A 15,735-nucleotide genomic window follows, 5' to 3' on the forward strand; every position below is an offset into this window, starting at 1 on the left:
AAATTTTTTTTGAGAGACCTGAAAATGGCTGTGCAGCGACACTCCCCATCCAACCTGACAGAGCTTGAGAGTATCTGCAGAGAAGAATTGGAGAAACTCCCTAAATACAGGTGTGCCAAGCTTGTAGCATCATACCCAAGAAGACTTGAGGCTGTAATCGCTGCCAAAGGTGCATCAACAAAGTACTTAGTAAAGATCTGAATACTTATGTAAATGTCATATTTCAGTGTTTTTTTGTTATTAAAGTTGCATTTATTAAACAAAAATAAAATATTGTACAGCATAAAAACATTGAGCATGACATCAAGACATATCCTCCAACATAGCACATATACACAGTCAAATAGTATCGTACAGGTCACAATACAGAACTAAATGGGTTCACAAGCATAAGTAATCACCTCCCAGTCTTAGAAACATGACAAATTAAACACGTCCAGCTTCTAGAATTGTTGTTTCTACCAGTGATCCTAGCAAGCATATGTTCATAAGATGCCACCTCCAACATTGATTCTATGGACTGTTTCAGAGTAGGAATGGCATGACCTTTCCAAATTCTAAGGATTACTCTAGCTGATACCAACAGTGATCAGTGCAAATTCCTCATTTGTTACATTAGGTAACTCTGTTGTATATCACCTACGAGACATATTCTCTGTGAAACTGGAATTGTTAAGCCCAACCATTCCTCCAGATATTTCAAAACATTATTCCAGAAAGTTAGCACTAATGTATATTTCCATATTGTGTGTAAAAATGTGTCTTTTTGGCATTTCCGACACAGAGAATTCTTGGTTAGCCCCATCTTATGAAGCCTTGTTGGGGTCCAATAAAACCTATGTAGTATCTTATATTGAGGAAGGTTCCCCCTGGCTTCCCTTATGTTTCACCCTGGGCTGGACAAGATCTTCAACCAGGTATCATCCTCAATTTCACACTTTAGGTCAATTTGTCATATTGTTCTGAAGTTTTGACAGTCTTTACTCTGCAGATGACTAAATATTGAGTAGAAAATGGCTGCTTTATGTTTGGGTAATTCCAAATACTCAGCTATTGGGTTCTTTCCTGGATTTCGTTGATAGCCGGTTAACATTCTCTCAATTCCTAGTATTTCCAGAAATGCCCCTTTGTCACGATCGTGTTGACATGAATGAGAAGACCAAGGCGCAACATGACTGGTATACATCTTCTTTAATTATAACGACGAAGATGAACACGTAACACTTATACACACTAACAAAAACAACAAACGATCGTGAAACCTAAAACGCAAGTGCACACACAAACTACTTCCGTTCGACATAAACATATACAATGACCCACAAACAGCTAAAGCCTATGGCAGCCTTAAATATGGCTCCCAATTAGAGACAACAGAAATCAGCTGTCTCTAATTGAGAACCCATTCCGGCCACCATAGACTTTCCTAGAAAACTACACACCCATAGACACAGCTAGATACATACACTCAACACAAAACCATAACTACAACCAACACCCCCTCTACCATATAATACGCCAAAATACACACATACCCCATGTCACACCCTGACCTAACTAAAATAATAAATAAAACAAATAATACTAAGGCCAGGGCGTGACACCCTTGTCTCCCACATCATATTTTTGTACCAAATCTGAGTATGACGTTAAAACATCTTCATTGTACAGATCACGTATAGTATGAATTCCTTTCATTGGCCACTGTTTCCAGTAAACATACTTTTTTCCTATCCGTAGCCTAGGATTGTGCCACAATGATGAGTATCCTTGTTTTAGATGTTAAAATCCACATATCTTGTGTACTGTTCTCCACACCTCTTTTGAGTGTAACAAAATTGGGTTGGGAGTATGAACAGACCTCTGCCCTGTAAGACTATGTGACAGAGGATAACTTAGTTCCCGTTCTTTTGTTATCCATTCCAAGCCAGCATCCCTTTAGCCCCAATGTTTCGCCTATTTAGCCATTTCAAATGATACATTGTACAATGTAACATCTGGTAAAGCCACATCTTCTTCATATTAATCTTGTTTTATTTCCTATCCCACAAAAAGTATTTAGTTCATTTGTCATATTGTTTAAAATACCGGTCTGGATTATTCATTGCAGAGATATAATTCATTTGTGGGACTACAACCATTTTCACCACGTTGATCATTCCCCATAAATAAAGTTTCATCCTATCCCAAGATAAAACAAAGCAACTAGGAATTTAACGTTGCTTCTCAGATGAGTCAATCATCACAGAACTGTCTTTGATGCTGCAGAAAATAACCTGCAGTCTCAACTCAAAATGCCTTATGGTCAATGAGGAGTGGGTGCCTGACGTGCTCGTGTAGCTGTTTCTTCGCCGTTGCAAACTTCTTCCTCTTCATTGCCAGTTCCTGAACAGGACCGGGGGGAAATTAAGCCAGCGGCCTTCCCACTGAACGCCACACCTTTCTTTCGTCGCTTTAAATACCTTTGTCCCGGGCTGTAGATCGTATGAAGCGGATGAGAACCGTTAAACTGTGATGTGTTCGTTCAATTTCGAATTCGTGCCTGTCATCAAATCTAAATCCTTCTGCGATTAATTTTTGCACACACGAGATTAGTCCACCGCCAGCCTCACTCCCCCCTTTCAGATTAACCAATCTCACCGTATTTCTCCTATTTCTGTTCTCAAATTATTCAACACGATTCCACAATATATCCCGTTTTTTCACATGACTCTCATTAGCCTTCTCCAGACGGGAGGTGGCATCATTCACTGTTGAAATCCGTCACTCTGCCCAATCCATCCTCTCTCTTGTTTCGCACCAACTTTTTCCTTTAGCTCGGTAGTTGTTGTTTTTATCGTGGAGACATCGGATGCAACATCCAATAAAATCGTGTTCATCTTTCGGATTTGCTCAAATAGATCCCATAGATTTACCGATTTCTCTGGATTTACGTGTTTATCCATGTATTGGTGGGGGTGTTGAATACATTTTTAGCGTGTGTCGACATTCCAATAACGCCACTTTAGCGAGATGTTTCAAAATGTAAACTAACTGTATATTAAACTGTACCGCAAGTCAATATATTAAGACAAAAATGAAAGTATATGCGGTTGAATTTCAGTATTTACATGTGGGTATTAGGAGCTCTCTAAACTGCTGCCATCTTCTTCGGCGGTCCCACGTGACACCTCCAGTTTATTTATTTTTAATACATTTGCGTTTCTAAAAAACAGTTTTTGATTTGTCATTATGGGGTATTGTGTGTAGATTGATGAGGCTAAAAAAACTTGTTAATCCATTTTAAAATAAATCTGTAACCTAACAAAACGTGTAAAAGGTAAAGGGGTTTGAATACCTTCGAATGCACTATAAATCACAAGACAAAGTGAGCAGGGGCTTCATGCATCGCAAAATTCTGAGGGGACATAAAGTAAGTGAGGAGTGGGGTCGTCCCTAAATTGGAGAATTTTGACACGCTTGCTTCTCTAACTTAATTGATAGCCTGAAATGGCTTATTGGTAGATAGATATGAGTTTGGGAACTCATCTGAACTAGCTGAAGCGAACGTCATACAATTGCTAAATGGCTAGTAGTACTACAGAGAAAAAAAGATTATTATTATCTTTATTTCGTTTTTTTAAGAGGACAACTCTGAAGGGGTACGTGCCCCTGTGCCCTCTACGGATATGGCCCCTCTGAATGGGAGACAACGAAAATGACAAACAAACACCTCTGTATGAGTTTCAAATAGCTTTATTGTCAGTGTGTCGATATCGGAAGGACATTACGTTTGAGAAACATGGATGAACGTCTAATTCTGATATAAGACTGTGAGAGCTTGTAGCTCTGATGACAGTCTAGCAGCTGAACTCCAGTTTAGCGGTACTTCTCCGCCAGGGCCAGAGCCAGTTGCTGCAGGAACTTGTCCACGGACAAATGGATCTCGGGGGTGAATTCGGCGGGGAAGTAGGCGGCAATGACCACAATCAGGTTGTGAGCCAGGATCTACAAAGGAAAGGGAAATAGATTATTTCACCTTCATTCAGGTAAAAACTCAGATTTGTTTTGGTGTTTTCCTTGTGTGTCTTTTTCACTTACCTTGAAGTTGGTGGGGTCCACCCTCAGCTTGGTGGCGTGCAGTTCACTGAGCTTGGTCAAGAAACCAAAGAGATCGTCCAAGTTGCCAACACATTCATCGATCTGATTCATGATGGTGATGCCGTGCTTCTTCACTGGAGCGGAACCGGGGGCCACGGAAGCCCAGTGGGAGAAGTAGGCCTTGGTCTGGGGGTAGACAACAAGCATCCTGTCGTGGACATTAGAAATGATGTGAGACAAAATTCATTTTAAATAATCATTCACACGGTCGGGGATCGCGTCCATATTTTTACTGAGATAGTTATACACATTCATAGCTTCCATAGATTTGACTGAGGATTTATGTGTTAATAATTTGAATACATGTTCCTAGTCTATAATGTATACATCGTTATGTAATTACCTGGAAAGAGCCTGTTCTCCAATCTCATCGGATTTAGGGAGGATCTTGCCCCAGATGGCCTTCACGTTGGCTTTGTCCTTGGCTGAGAGACTCATAGCTGCGTCTTGTCCGTTTATCCACTTAAATGAAGATGCTGAGAAAATAAGCGTGTGAGGATAGACTTCTCAGAGGCTGTTTTTATTGACGCATGAGAGAAGGCACACCTCGATATAATCTCGACTCCTCCTCTGGGCATTTTTCCAAGACAAGATTAATGTTTTTTTATATGTTGTGGATCTGAGACAATTCGTATAATGCCCAAAATATGACATTTGCACATAATCGATTTCGTTTGTAAAAATGCTGTCATAACATTGTATGTATTTATTTTATATAGATTGAATAAAAAAGTGTTTTAGAAACACTTAATACCTCAATATTTTCTTTACAGTTAAGGTTTAGTCATACGGTCTAATATTGCAGCACTCATTGGTGAGTATATAGGCTATGTGATTCTGTACACAAGGCAGTGTTGGGGAGTAGTGGACGGCATGTCTAGTTAGGGTTTTCAGTAATTAACTACTTTTGTTTTGCCATGTAGCAGCTAACTACTGGAACTACACACTACTTTTTTGCAAAATAAAATAAAATATGGATGAAGTAGGCAATCATTTACTTTTTTGTGCATTAGCCCTGCCTAATTCTGACTTGAAACATCGTTTTTCTGCTAATAGGCTAAAATACACACTGTCAACATTTTACCCCAAAGTTCTCTGACTTACAATTTTTACTCTATTACATTTCAGATTTACATATGATCATTTTTCACGAAGTTGTTTGGATAGTGAACTTCTTTTCCATAGTAACTTTATATTTTTCTTAAGGGTAGCTTTAGAGTAGCTTAATTTCTTCCAGTGTGAAGTAATTGCTAGCTTGGTAAACTATATTTTCAGAGTATCTTCTCCAACACTGACAAATAGTTGCAATATGATCGGACTAGCAACCAAATCAAGACGTGTCGGCTTATATCCCATTTGGCCTATGTAGTCAATATTCACAGTTAACACATAAATACTGAGACAAATTATATACCTGATAATCGGAAAGGTTTTGTTTCGGTTAAAAAGCGTACCCTATGCCCATCACTAAACATTTTAATAATATATAGGCTACGCGCATTGTATTTCAGTGGGGTTAAACAAAAAGCTGTGGTTTCATTGAAGTAAATAGGCTGATATCCACATTGAATAGTGTCCAGTTAGAACCCATCATGTAATTCCCCTGATGAAGGCAGATAAAACGACTTTTCACCAACTGACATTTAGATTATCATTCAGAAAGACCAGAAATATGGAACTATCAAATGGGTGGGGCCTTCTGAATATTAAGATAAAACAATTCGAGTCATGCTCTTTCTTTAATAGTTTACTCCCAATCCTGGCTTTTCTTTTTCAAATGAGACCATAAATAAACACTTACATCAATAATTCGCATTTTAGAAACATAATATTGCAATTCAATGTGAATATTGCAACGATACATTCAAATAGAATTTAGGGACAAATAAGGTTCTATCCTGAGATAATTGGCATAAAAGTTCCGAACCTTCATTGGTTTGAGTGGTGTTAGATATTATTTTGAACTTAACAATATGAATTGGGGTATTAAACACGACATGTAAGTATGTAGAGAACATTGAACATAAAAAGACTATGTCAATAACAACATTTTGACAAAAATACCGATGAAGGTTAATCATGACTTGTTTAAACCATCCGTAATAATTTGAATTTGGCAACGCCTTAATGACCAAGCATTATCTTTAATGGTGGGATGAGGTTGGCACAATGCCGATATGTGCCACACTCGAGGACCTTGCCCCCTCAATACATTCATCCAATCGTTTTCTGTGTTCGTTCAGGGCGGAGATACTGAACATCAATAAATTGGACGTCCCATGAGACAAAAAGCTCAGGGATCTCTTGTAACATTTTGCAAGTACAAACGGAAATCAACAAACAAACGTCAACATGGTCGACTGGACAGATGCTGAGCGCAGTGCCATCGTAGGCCTGTGGGGAAAGATCAGCGTGGATGAGATCGGACCCCAGGCCCTGGCCAGGTACATTCTTATAATATTTATGTACATATCATTAAATAATATCACGATAATAGGCTACCTAGGTTATTTAGCACTAATTGCGTAGTAGGAAATCGCGGTGTTCACCTTTGGTGCGATACAGACCATATTGATTGTTAAGTATAATTGTAATGCCTGTTGTATTCATTTTTAGACTTCTGATCGTGTCTCCATGGACTCAGAGACACTTCAGCACCTTCGGCAACCTGTCCACACCCGCTGCCATCATGGGTAACCCCGCCGTGGCCAAGCACGGAAAGACCGTGATGCACGGACTGGACAGAGCTGTGCAGAACCTGGATGACATCAAGAACACCTATACTGCACTGAGTGTGATGCACTCCGAGAAACTGCACGTGGATCCCGATAACTTCAGGGTGAGTATTACACTTTAGCAAACTGAAACAAAATACAAAAATAAATAGTCTTGTGAATGAAATAGACTTATGAGCCGATGTAAAGCTTATTCCTATATTACATTCTCCATCTGGTTCCTTTACGGTCCCCTCTCCACAGCTCCTCGCCGACTGCATCACCGTGTGCGTGGCGGCCAAGCTCGGTCCCACCGCTTTCAGTGCTGATACTCAGGAAGCCTTCCAGAAGTTCCTGGCTGTCGTTGTGTCCGCTCTTGGCAGACAGTACCACTAGAGCATCACTCGACAGCATCAATATGGAAGAGAGATGACACTCCAACTCCAGTCTGTTAGGCTGGAAGCTGTGCCATAGCTACACATTTGAAAAAATAAAATCAATTTAAAATCGTTTCTTTTTGAAGTGTTGTTTTTATGGAAACCGTTCTCCAGCAATTGTACTGATGGCACATGGTTTCTACACTCTAAAAAATAGGGAATGTGAATGAAAAAAACTATTTTGATGATTGTTTTCATACAGATACTTTGTTCATAATCTAGAGGCCTATGGGATTTTCATTGATGAGAGGAAAGAGGATGGCAAATGTGATCTGCATAACATTCCAATAGCAATTGACATACCTTTGTATGCCTACTTGTCTGTGTACCTGCAGACACACACGTGAGCAGTTCAACCATCTGCACCCAATACAGCCAGCCTTCAAAATATTCTTATTGCCTAAATATTCTTACCTCTTTGTTGATTGATATCCATTGAATTGTGTCCATTATTTGTTTTAGAAAGATTTGCACAAATATGAAAAGATAGATCATCATTAAACAATATACATTCAGTTCATACAAGGTACAAACCTTCTCTTAAATTGAGGAGATCTTTACATTTTTCAGTTAACTACCGGCACCTGCTGCCCTTTCAAATCCACATGTTTCAGTTGGGCAGCTGAAGAGGTTCCTCGATTAACCCCACCTCTAATGGGGTTCTTGGAATAACCTTTTGGGGGCCATTTTCAGTTCCAAGAACCCTAAGGTTCTACAAAGAACTTTGGGGACCTTAGAAGAACCCTTGTTGAACCCCTCATTTTTAGAGTGTATGAATTCTGCGGTGTGCATGTTTTTTTTAATCATCTTTATAATTACTATTTAATAATGACCTCATACTTCTCCCTCCCTACACCTCTGATGAGTATAACAGGAAACCTGTTCGATCCCCATGCACTCAAAATCATTCTGGCTGTGGATATGGAGAACATCAACACATTAACATCAACGTACCAGATGATAAACCCATTGGACTTGGGGCTCTGCTGGGAGTTTACCTCATATTTAGATTTTATTTTATTCTGCTTGCCACTAAAATCATAATAAACACTGAGAACTAAAATATTGTGTTATTGTTGTTATTGTTATGCGTATTATTATTCATGAGAATAATAACTGGGGAGGGGGGTAGTTCAAAAATGAACCCCAAAAATGTTATTCAAAAGGTTATTTAAGGATAAGGGGTTCGTTACACGTATTAGATAGGCTAACCAAAGTTATGGAGAATAACATAGTGAGCTAGTGGATGGTGGACCTAAAGCATCATTTAGTACTTAATCCCTTCCTTTCTTCATTCAATCTATTCAATCTACTAGATGTGATAGTGATGACATTCAAATATCACTTTGTGATGGTCAACTGTGGTGGAATAAGGACACAGCAGAGGACATAACTTAATTCATTGCCTGTTTATTTTATTGTGATAACAACAGAGCAGAAACTGGAGTCCAATTTTGGACATTTATGATGGTCTTATCTGTATTTGTCAGCCAGGGCAGCGGACAAAGCTGCAAGGAATTTATCCACAGCAATGTGCACTTCGGGAGTGAAATCCGCAGGGAAGTGAATAGCCAGGGTGACAAGGATGTTGTGGGACAGAATCTGAAAAGTATATTTTCAAAGTTAATATTGAAGGATTAAGCCTTAGCAACAGACAGAGTTGATGTCGAGAGTGATCAATATACAGACAATAGGTTATCTGGGGGCAAACCTTGAAGTTTCCAGGGTCAACGCGCAGCTCGAAGGCGTGCAGATCGCTGAGAGCACTCAGTCCACCCACGAGGTTGTCCATCAGTCCGACAGCATTACCAATTGCACCCATGATGACGCCTCCATGCTTCTTGACTGGGCCAGAGCCGGGGCTCAGGTCAGCCCAGTGGGAGAAGTAGGTCTTAGTCTGGGGGTAAGCAGTCAGCATCCTGCAAAGGAAGGTACAGAATAGTTCGATTTATATTGGAGTTTTTGTTAGATGCTGAACTTCTAAGCATTACGCGTATCATATGTCTCCCATCATCTGTGTCTACAACGTATTGAAAGTAGTTGACTTAATGTATGTTAAAATGCTTATTCGGGGTAGGCACGTAGGCCGCTGTCAGCAGGTTAAACACAACCAACCAGTCTCATCATTCTTTCATTAAGAAGGCTTACCTTCCCAAAGCCTCAGCACCGACGACATCTGCCTTTCCACTAATCTTTCCCCAGAAGGCCTTGACCACAGATTTGTCCTTAGCTGTCAGACTCATTTTGCTCCTTTCTGATTGGCCTATATTAAATCTACAAGAAATGATCTGAAGATGTCTGCCTATACAACTAGGTCCCTTTATATTACAGTAGAGCGGCAGACACGCCCAGCTACTAGGGCGTGTCTTTTTGACCATCTTGGACAAAATCCAAGAGTAAGATCCGTTATCTTGGGTTTTATCAAATACTAAGTTAGGGTTTTATATAAAAAACTTCAATAAGATGTCAGAGGGCTATGTTTCTAATCATATCCATCCTTAACCTTTTTGCGCAATGCAAATACATTCATTGTAAGCATATATTTCCAATAGGTTAATCCTAAAATTGCAGCTGCTTTTGCCGAAACAGCCAAATAATACATCTTTAGTTAATTGGCAAAATGTCATGCATTTAAATCAATTGCACCAGATGCAACAGAGATGTCAACAATTTTACAATTTGTTTGATTGATAAAGATAATTATTATAAATATTATTTAATTTTTTTGTTGCATAAAACGAAATATTTGAGAGTAGCCTAATCGAGCACATATAATATATATTACATTGGTAAATTATATTGTAAAAATCAAATCCACCTTCACAAAGACCTGCATTCAATGGGAAAATATTTATTAAAAGTGACGTGTTACATTTGTATTTTGTATTTTTTATTTAACCTTTTTTTAACTAGGCAAGTCAGTTAAGAACACATTCTTATTTACAATGACGGTCTGTATGTATCTATGATATGCCTACTCTGGGGTTCAATGGAAGTTGGACATGAATTCCTATTATAAGTTTGATTGGATTTCGAATGATGATCGGGGAAAAAGTCAGAGGAAGAAAGAGGTCGTGCGAGGACATGAGTACAGACATATCTACAAATAATACAGGACATTTCTGCTTATCATATTTAATGCATTGGACTTAATAATTTAAAATGGGCGGGACCGGTCTGAATTCCCCGATAAAAAAAGGAAGGCATCATTTTGTCGTAGATAAGAAACTGTGCCAAATTGTAGGCCGGAATTATCTGGGATTATCACATTTTCCAAATTCATAAAAATGTTTAGTGATTGCATCTCTTTCTATTTTTTCATTAGAATAGCCTTATACACTGCAATGAAGGACGTGTAATCTTCGGAAGAGTTTTGCCATAACCTTGCTTTTATTCTTGCATCAGTTGGATAAATGAAACTGTTTAGCTAGTGATCATGCGAATTTTGAAACGTTGGTAATCTAGATAAAAATGTATAGGCCTATTTACATATGCTTCCAGTTTTTAGGATCTAACCTACAGACTTGATTCTGCAACAGCTAATAAATTAACATTTACTGTTGTTTTTAACAGATAAATTATTGGAATTGATGTCATCAAGTCCGAGAGCTGAAACGCTCACTTGGCCAATACTGATCTTTGCCAGAGCCAATCATATGCGCCGCCTCCAGTGGGCGGAGAGCACTCATAAATATAAATTGCAGGCAAAGTGTCTCCCTACACAAGACATTAATTTGTTTAATCTTGTTGCAAACCCGAAGATCAAACACTGACAACATGGTTGACTGGACAGACGCCGAGAAGAGCACCATCAGTGCTGTCTGGGGCAAAGTAGATATCAATGAGGTCGGACCACTGGCTCTGGCAAGGTAGGTCATGGCTTCAGCCTCATTCAAATATATCATTTAATATAGCTTATAGTGGAGATGATCATGAGTAATTATAACACTATTATACTTGTCCTGTTATCTATCATTACTATTAATATTGAATTGTTATTGTTAAGTTTTAATGGAGCATGTTACAGTATTAAGTAGGCATATAATTGAAATACATTTGAAAATAATTCACATATTTCGTTTTTTCTTGCAATGACAGAGTCCTGATCGTCTATCCCTGGACTCAGCGTTATTTCGGCTCTTTCGGAGATGTGTCCACTCCCGCAGCAATCATGGGCAACCCCAAAGTTGCTGCTCACGGCAAGGTCGTGTGTGGAGCTCTGGATAAAGCTGTGAAGAACATGGGCAACATATTGGCTACATACAAGTCACTTAGCGAGACCCACGCCAACAAACTCTTCGTCGACCCTGAAAATTTTAGGGTAGGCCTTTTGTCTTGCGCAATATGTTTTAGGCTACACGTATAACATTCAGAATAATACGACTAATTCCAAAGGTAAAACAAAATCGACGGTCTAATGCAACATCTTTCTTCTTTTTTTTTTTTTGTCTACAGGTGTTGGCTGACGTCCTCACAATTGTCGTTGCCGCCAAGTTCGGAGCCTCTTTCACTCCTGAAATCCAGGCAACCTGGCAGAAGTTCATGAAAGTGGTTGTCGCAGCCATGGGCAGTCGGTACTTCTAAATGCACCCCAGACAAGTGATTATGTTCTGACATCCCTGCCTGAGTGAAAATAAAGACATCGAAACAATCTATTGTATTTGTATTTATAAAAAGTGATTTTTTTTAAGAAGGAGTGGGGGGGGGGGGGTCAGTTCCAAGACATAATTCTTAACATAGACCACTAACAGAGCAGCCAAAGTGCATGGTTAGATGTTTTCTTGCACTTCCGCGTCACTCATTTACAGAAGATCTCTGCTAAACATAGAAGCAAGATGTCTAGCCTGTCTGACTGTGACTGCGGATAACAACAGAACGAAGCTGACTACAAAAACAAAGTTGCCGAAGTATCTGCAATTCTTACAAACAAGTCAAGGATACAATTATGGTTCAAATGAAAACCAAGATGGCTGTATTAAAACAATCTACATACATGGGCATATAAAGGCTTTTTCAATCATACTGAACTCAATTTCATATTCATATTCACGAGGATACTGTGTACTTTTTGCCTCAATGTTTTCATGATATGTGACAACAAGTGCGCAATGATGTGCTCGATCTGTGATTTAGTCAATTATTGCGTAAAGCATAATAAGCCGTCAATAGCCTATTTGCAGCCATAGTCAAAGTGATTGCCTACACAACCTAGGTTAACCTGTAGTCAAGTCTGTGTTTTGGTCAAATAAGCAGTCAAATCTTATTCAATGAAAATCAAAAATGAGCTCTTGATCATTGTCGATTCAAAATCTGGTTAATTATCACTAAAGCAATAATATGGTATTAACATTGTTGGTTTTATAGGCCGCTACAACATAGGCCTATTGGAACACCAACAAGCTCCTGAGATCTGCCTAGCAAACGTAGCCTTCTCCCACTGATAATGAATTGCCTTCAATTCTGAAATGTAAAATGTTACACCGTGTTGTCATCTTACATCTTGAAGACGTCAAACATCCTATTCTCATGTTAAACAAGGTTGTTTGTGTCCTGATTCTTTCAAATATTTAATAAAATTATACAAAGATATGTGTGCAAACTATATGCTATGATCTGAGTCTGACCCAAGATAGCAAATAAGGCTGGCATGCTGCAGTCAACTGGGGGGGAAAGTTCCCAAGATGGTCCCATTTCACTACAGTTCCATAAATGGCCTTGTGTGGTTGTGTGGCAAGTTACAGCAGGGAAATCAATCATGCTGTTCTGCGTGCAGGTGCCTTTCCTCAGCTGACAAATCACTTACCTTATGTGAAAATAAAATTCTTGCTTGTGCTCCATATGTGCACAAGCAAGCCATGCTTGTGGGAGACTTTTATTAGTGGGCCAGCCAGGATAATTGAAATGCACTCTTTAGGAAAATAAGAAAAGACAAACAAGCCTCCGGGGATTAGGTTCAGATGGAGACAAAGGGATGAGGACAGATTTTTCCTCAAACCAGGAAGGCAACTACATCCACTTCTGTTGGTAAGTTTCATCCCGTTTAGGTGTTTATTTTTATTGGTCCCTGATCTGACTTTTTCCTTTCAAACATACTGTATCATAGCATATCAAACGTTTGTTGCCGTGCCATAGGCCGGTTGGTACCATCTACCCACAGCACATAATACGTTACATGCAGGTCTGATCCCACCTTTCCCTGTCTTTAACTGTTGTCTGTCTCTGATGAAAATACTTATTTAACGAAAGGAGAGTCAGAATTCCAGCAAATCTTTTGAATTAAAAACCTTTTTAATAGCAATTTTTTCAGCTCCAAGGGCCAGTACTTCAAGAGCCAGACTAGTGCAGCATTTTGGGCCAGTCACCGAGGAAGAATCAGGTATTGATGAGCGATTGAATATATTCATCTATACAATTCCTTGTTATTCAGTGGCCTTGTAATTAATTTATTGTATTTTTATTAAATCTGTAATTGGTAGTTGAAACAATAATAAAACACACTCCCCTCCCCTGTTTTGGTTAAAAGCTGAGTGATGGGGTTGGCGAAATGTAACCACTTTCAATTTATTGACAGAGCTATTATTGCAATAACTTACCATCAATGTTATTAAAATAATAGTGTTAACCATATATCATTAATATAAATCCAAAAATGGCTTTATCAACTTCTGAATGGCCCTTTCAGTCTAATCCTTTCATTTTTTGCACATCTTATTTTAGAGACGAGGACCAGTGGATTGGAATCTACTCCAGTTTTAAATATTGATGAAGAAATAGGTATGTTTAAATTGTTTCACTGTCAAAATTGGGGTCATCTTGGTGTTACTGAATTATACTGCACTACATCTTTATTTTGACAGTGATGCAACATTTTGAAATGTGTCTCAAGTCTCCAGAATTTCAGATTTGAGATCAAATGTTTGATATGAGGTTACAGTACAGAACGTCACCTTTTATTTCAGGGTATTTTCAGACTTTTCTGATTTACCGTTTCGAAATGAAAGCACTTTATTTGTCCAGTTGCAAGTTGTATTAGTCGTATGTACAGGATACGGATGGTAACACGATCCAACGAAATGCTTACTTGCAGGTTGCTTCTCGACAAAGCAAATTAAAATGCTGGAGTATAGAGACAAATTCAACATTTTAGCATCACTGTCCAAATACTTCTGTAGGGGAGTGCAATAACAACATCCTGGCGGAGCTTTTTCCTCCACATTTCCTTTAATATGAAGCAATCTGCCATTCCACATTATGGAATTAGTCAAAGTTGAATTCATTCAAATCCACTATTGGAATGTTTACACAGTGTCGTTCCTTTAGCAGCCACTGTCTGTAATTGTGAAAGCTGAAAGCATTTTCCTTTGAGGAGAGTTTACTCTGTAGTCAAAATACACTGGGTGTAGAAAATATTCCTAATATTGAGTTGCACTCCCTTTTGCCCTCAGAACAGCCTCAATTCGTCAGGGCATGGACTCTACAAGGTGTCGAAAGCGTTCTACAGGGATGCTGGCCCATGTTGACTCAAATGCTTCCCACAGTTGTATCAATTTGGCTGGATGTCCTTTGGGTGGTGGACCATTCTTGATACACACGGGTAAATGTGGATCGTGACACACCCAGCAGCGTTGCAGTTCTTGACACAAACTGTTGGACCTGGCACCTACTACCATACCCCTTTCAAAGGCACTTAAATATTTTGTCTTGCCCAGTCACCCTCTGAATGGCACACATACACAATCCATGTCTCAATTGTCTCAAGGCTTAAACAACCTCCTTTCATCTGTCTCCTCCCCTTTATCTACACTGAAGTGGATTTAACAGGTGACATCAATAAGGTATCATTGCTTTCACCTGGTCAGTCTGTCAGGGAAAGAGAATGTTTTGTACTCAGTGTGTTATTGCTGTTTTAAGAATATTCAGAATTTCTATTCGACGATGGGATCAAGTTCTATTGTTTGATATTCCAATTTAGACTTTACTCAACATTTTGGTCTGCCCTGTAATTGAATTTACTGTAGAATCAAAGCTGAGGTTTTTGGCTTGTCACACCATAGATTGTGCAGAGATATATTTGCTGTCCCCTACTCACATCCCTATGTGCGTTTTAATAGATTAGTTATATAATATTCTTAATTTAATCCTTTTCCCATTTTTGTGTTTTCAAAAAAGCAATACTTCATAGAGAAATTAACATCCTCCTAGCTGACTTAGAAGACCCTGAGTGTTCAAATCCTGCTGTGCCTGGTGCATCACACAGTTGGAGTGTGAGGAAGGAACTCTCACAGGATAGGTGGAGGGAGTCCAGGCCTGAGATTGTAGATTCTCTGCTGGCTGCAGAGCATGCTTCTCAGAAGATCTGTCAGTCATGCAATGTGAAAAGGGCTATTCTGCGATGTAGAGACTGTCTGCCGAAACAGCTTTACCCTCGAAGACTGCGATGTCTC

At 39.1% G+C, this 15,735-nt stretch overlaps 4 protein-coding genes across 4 annotated transcripts; 2 read left to right on the plus strand and 2 right to left on the minus strand.

The window, feature by feature from the left end:
• Positions 1 to 3,719: 3,719 nt before the first annotated feature.
• Positions 3,720 to 4,643, minus strand: LOC129831029 (hemoglobin subunit alpha-4). Its single transcript, XM_055894022.1, has 3 exons — positions 4,484 to 4,643; positions 4,081 to 4,288; positions 3,720 to 3,987 (listed from the first exon to the last, which is right to left on the minus strand). The coding sequence occupies exons 1-3, from the start codon at positions 4,576 to 4,578 to the stop codon at positions 3,859 to 3,861; spliced, it is 432 nt and encodes a 143-aa protein (XP_055749997.1). The 5' UTR covers positions 4,579 to 4,643; the 3' UTR covers positions 3,720 to 3,858.
• A 1,779-nt stretch (positions 4,644 to 6,422) lies between these two features.
• On the plus strand, positions 6,423 to 7,364 carry LOC129831026 (hemoglobin subunit beta). The gene is made up of 3 exons (XM_055894008.1): positions 6,423 to 6,584; positions 6,757 to 6,979; positions 7,119 to 7,364. The coding sequence occupies exons 1-3, from the start codon at positions 6,493 to 6,495 to the stop codon at positions 7,248 to 7,250; spliced, it is 447 nt and encodes a 148-aa protein (XP_055749983.1). The 5' UTR covers positions 6,423 to 6,492; the 3' UTR covers positions 7,251 to 7,364.
• Positions 7,365 to 8,685: 1,321 nt separating this feature from the next.
• Positions 8,686 to 9,597, minus strand: LOC129831039 (hemoglobin subunit alpha-like). Its single transcript, XM_055894033.1, has 3 exons — positions 9,440 to 9,597; positions 9,003 to 9,210; positions 8,686 to 8,893 (listed from the first exon to the last, which is right to left on the minus strand). Exons 1-3 carry the CDS (start codon positions 9,532 to 9,534, stop codon positions 8,765 to 8,767), a joined length of 432 nt encoding a protein of 143 aa, XP_055750008.1. The 5' UTR covers positions 9,535 to 9,597; the 3' UTR covers positions 8,686 to 8,764.
• Positions 9,598 to 11,004: 1,407 nt separating this feature from the next.
• On the plus strand, positions 11,005 to 11,942 carry LOC129831046 (hemoglobin subunit beta-1-like). The gene is made up of 3 exons (XM_055894044.1): positions 11,005 to 11,160; positions 11,390 to 11,612; positions 11,747 to 11,942. The coding sequence occupies exons 1-3, from the start codon at positions 11,069 to 11,071 to the stop codon at positions 11,873 to 11,875; spliced, it is 444 nt and encodes a 147-aa protein (XP_055750019.1). The 5' UTR covers positions 11,005 to 11,068; the 3' UTR covers positions 11,876 to 11,942.
• Positions 11,943 to 15,735: the final 3,793 nt, after the last annotated feature.

Source organism: Salvelinus fontinalis, chromosome 2 (genome assembly GCF_029448725.1).
Source record: "Salvelinus fontinalis isolate EN_2023a chromosome 2, ASM2944872v1, whole genome shotgun sequence".
NCBI lineage: Eukaryota > Metazoa > Chordata > Actinopteri > Salmoniformes > Salmonidae > Salvelinus > Salvelinus fontinalis.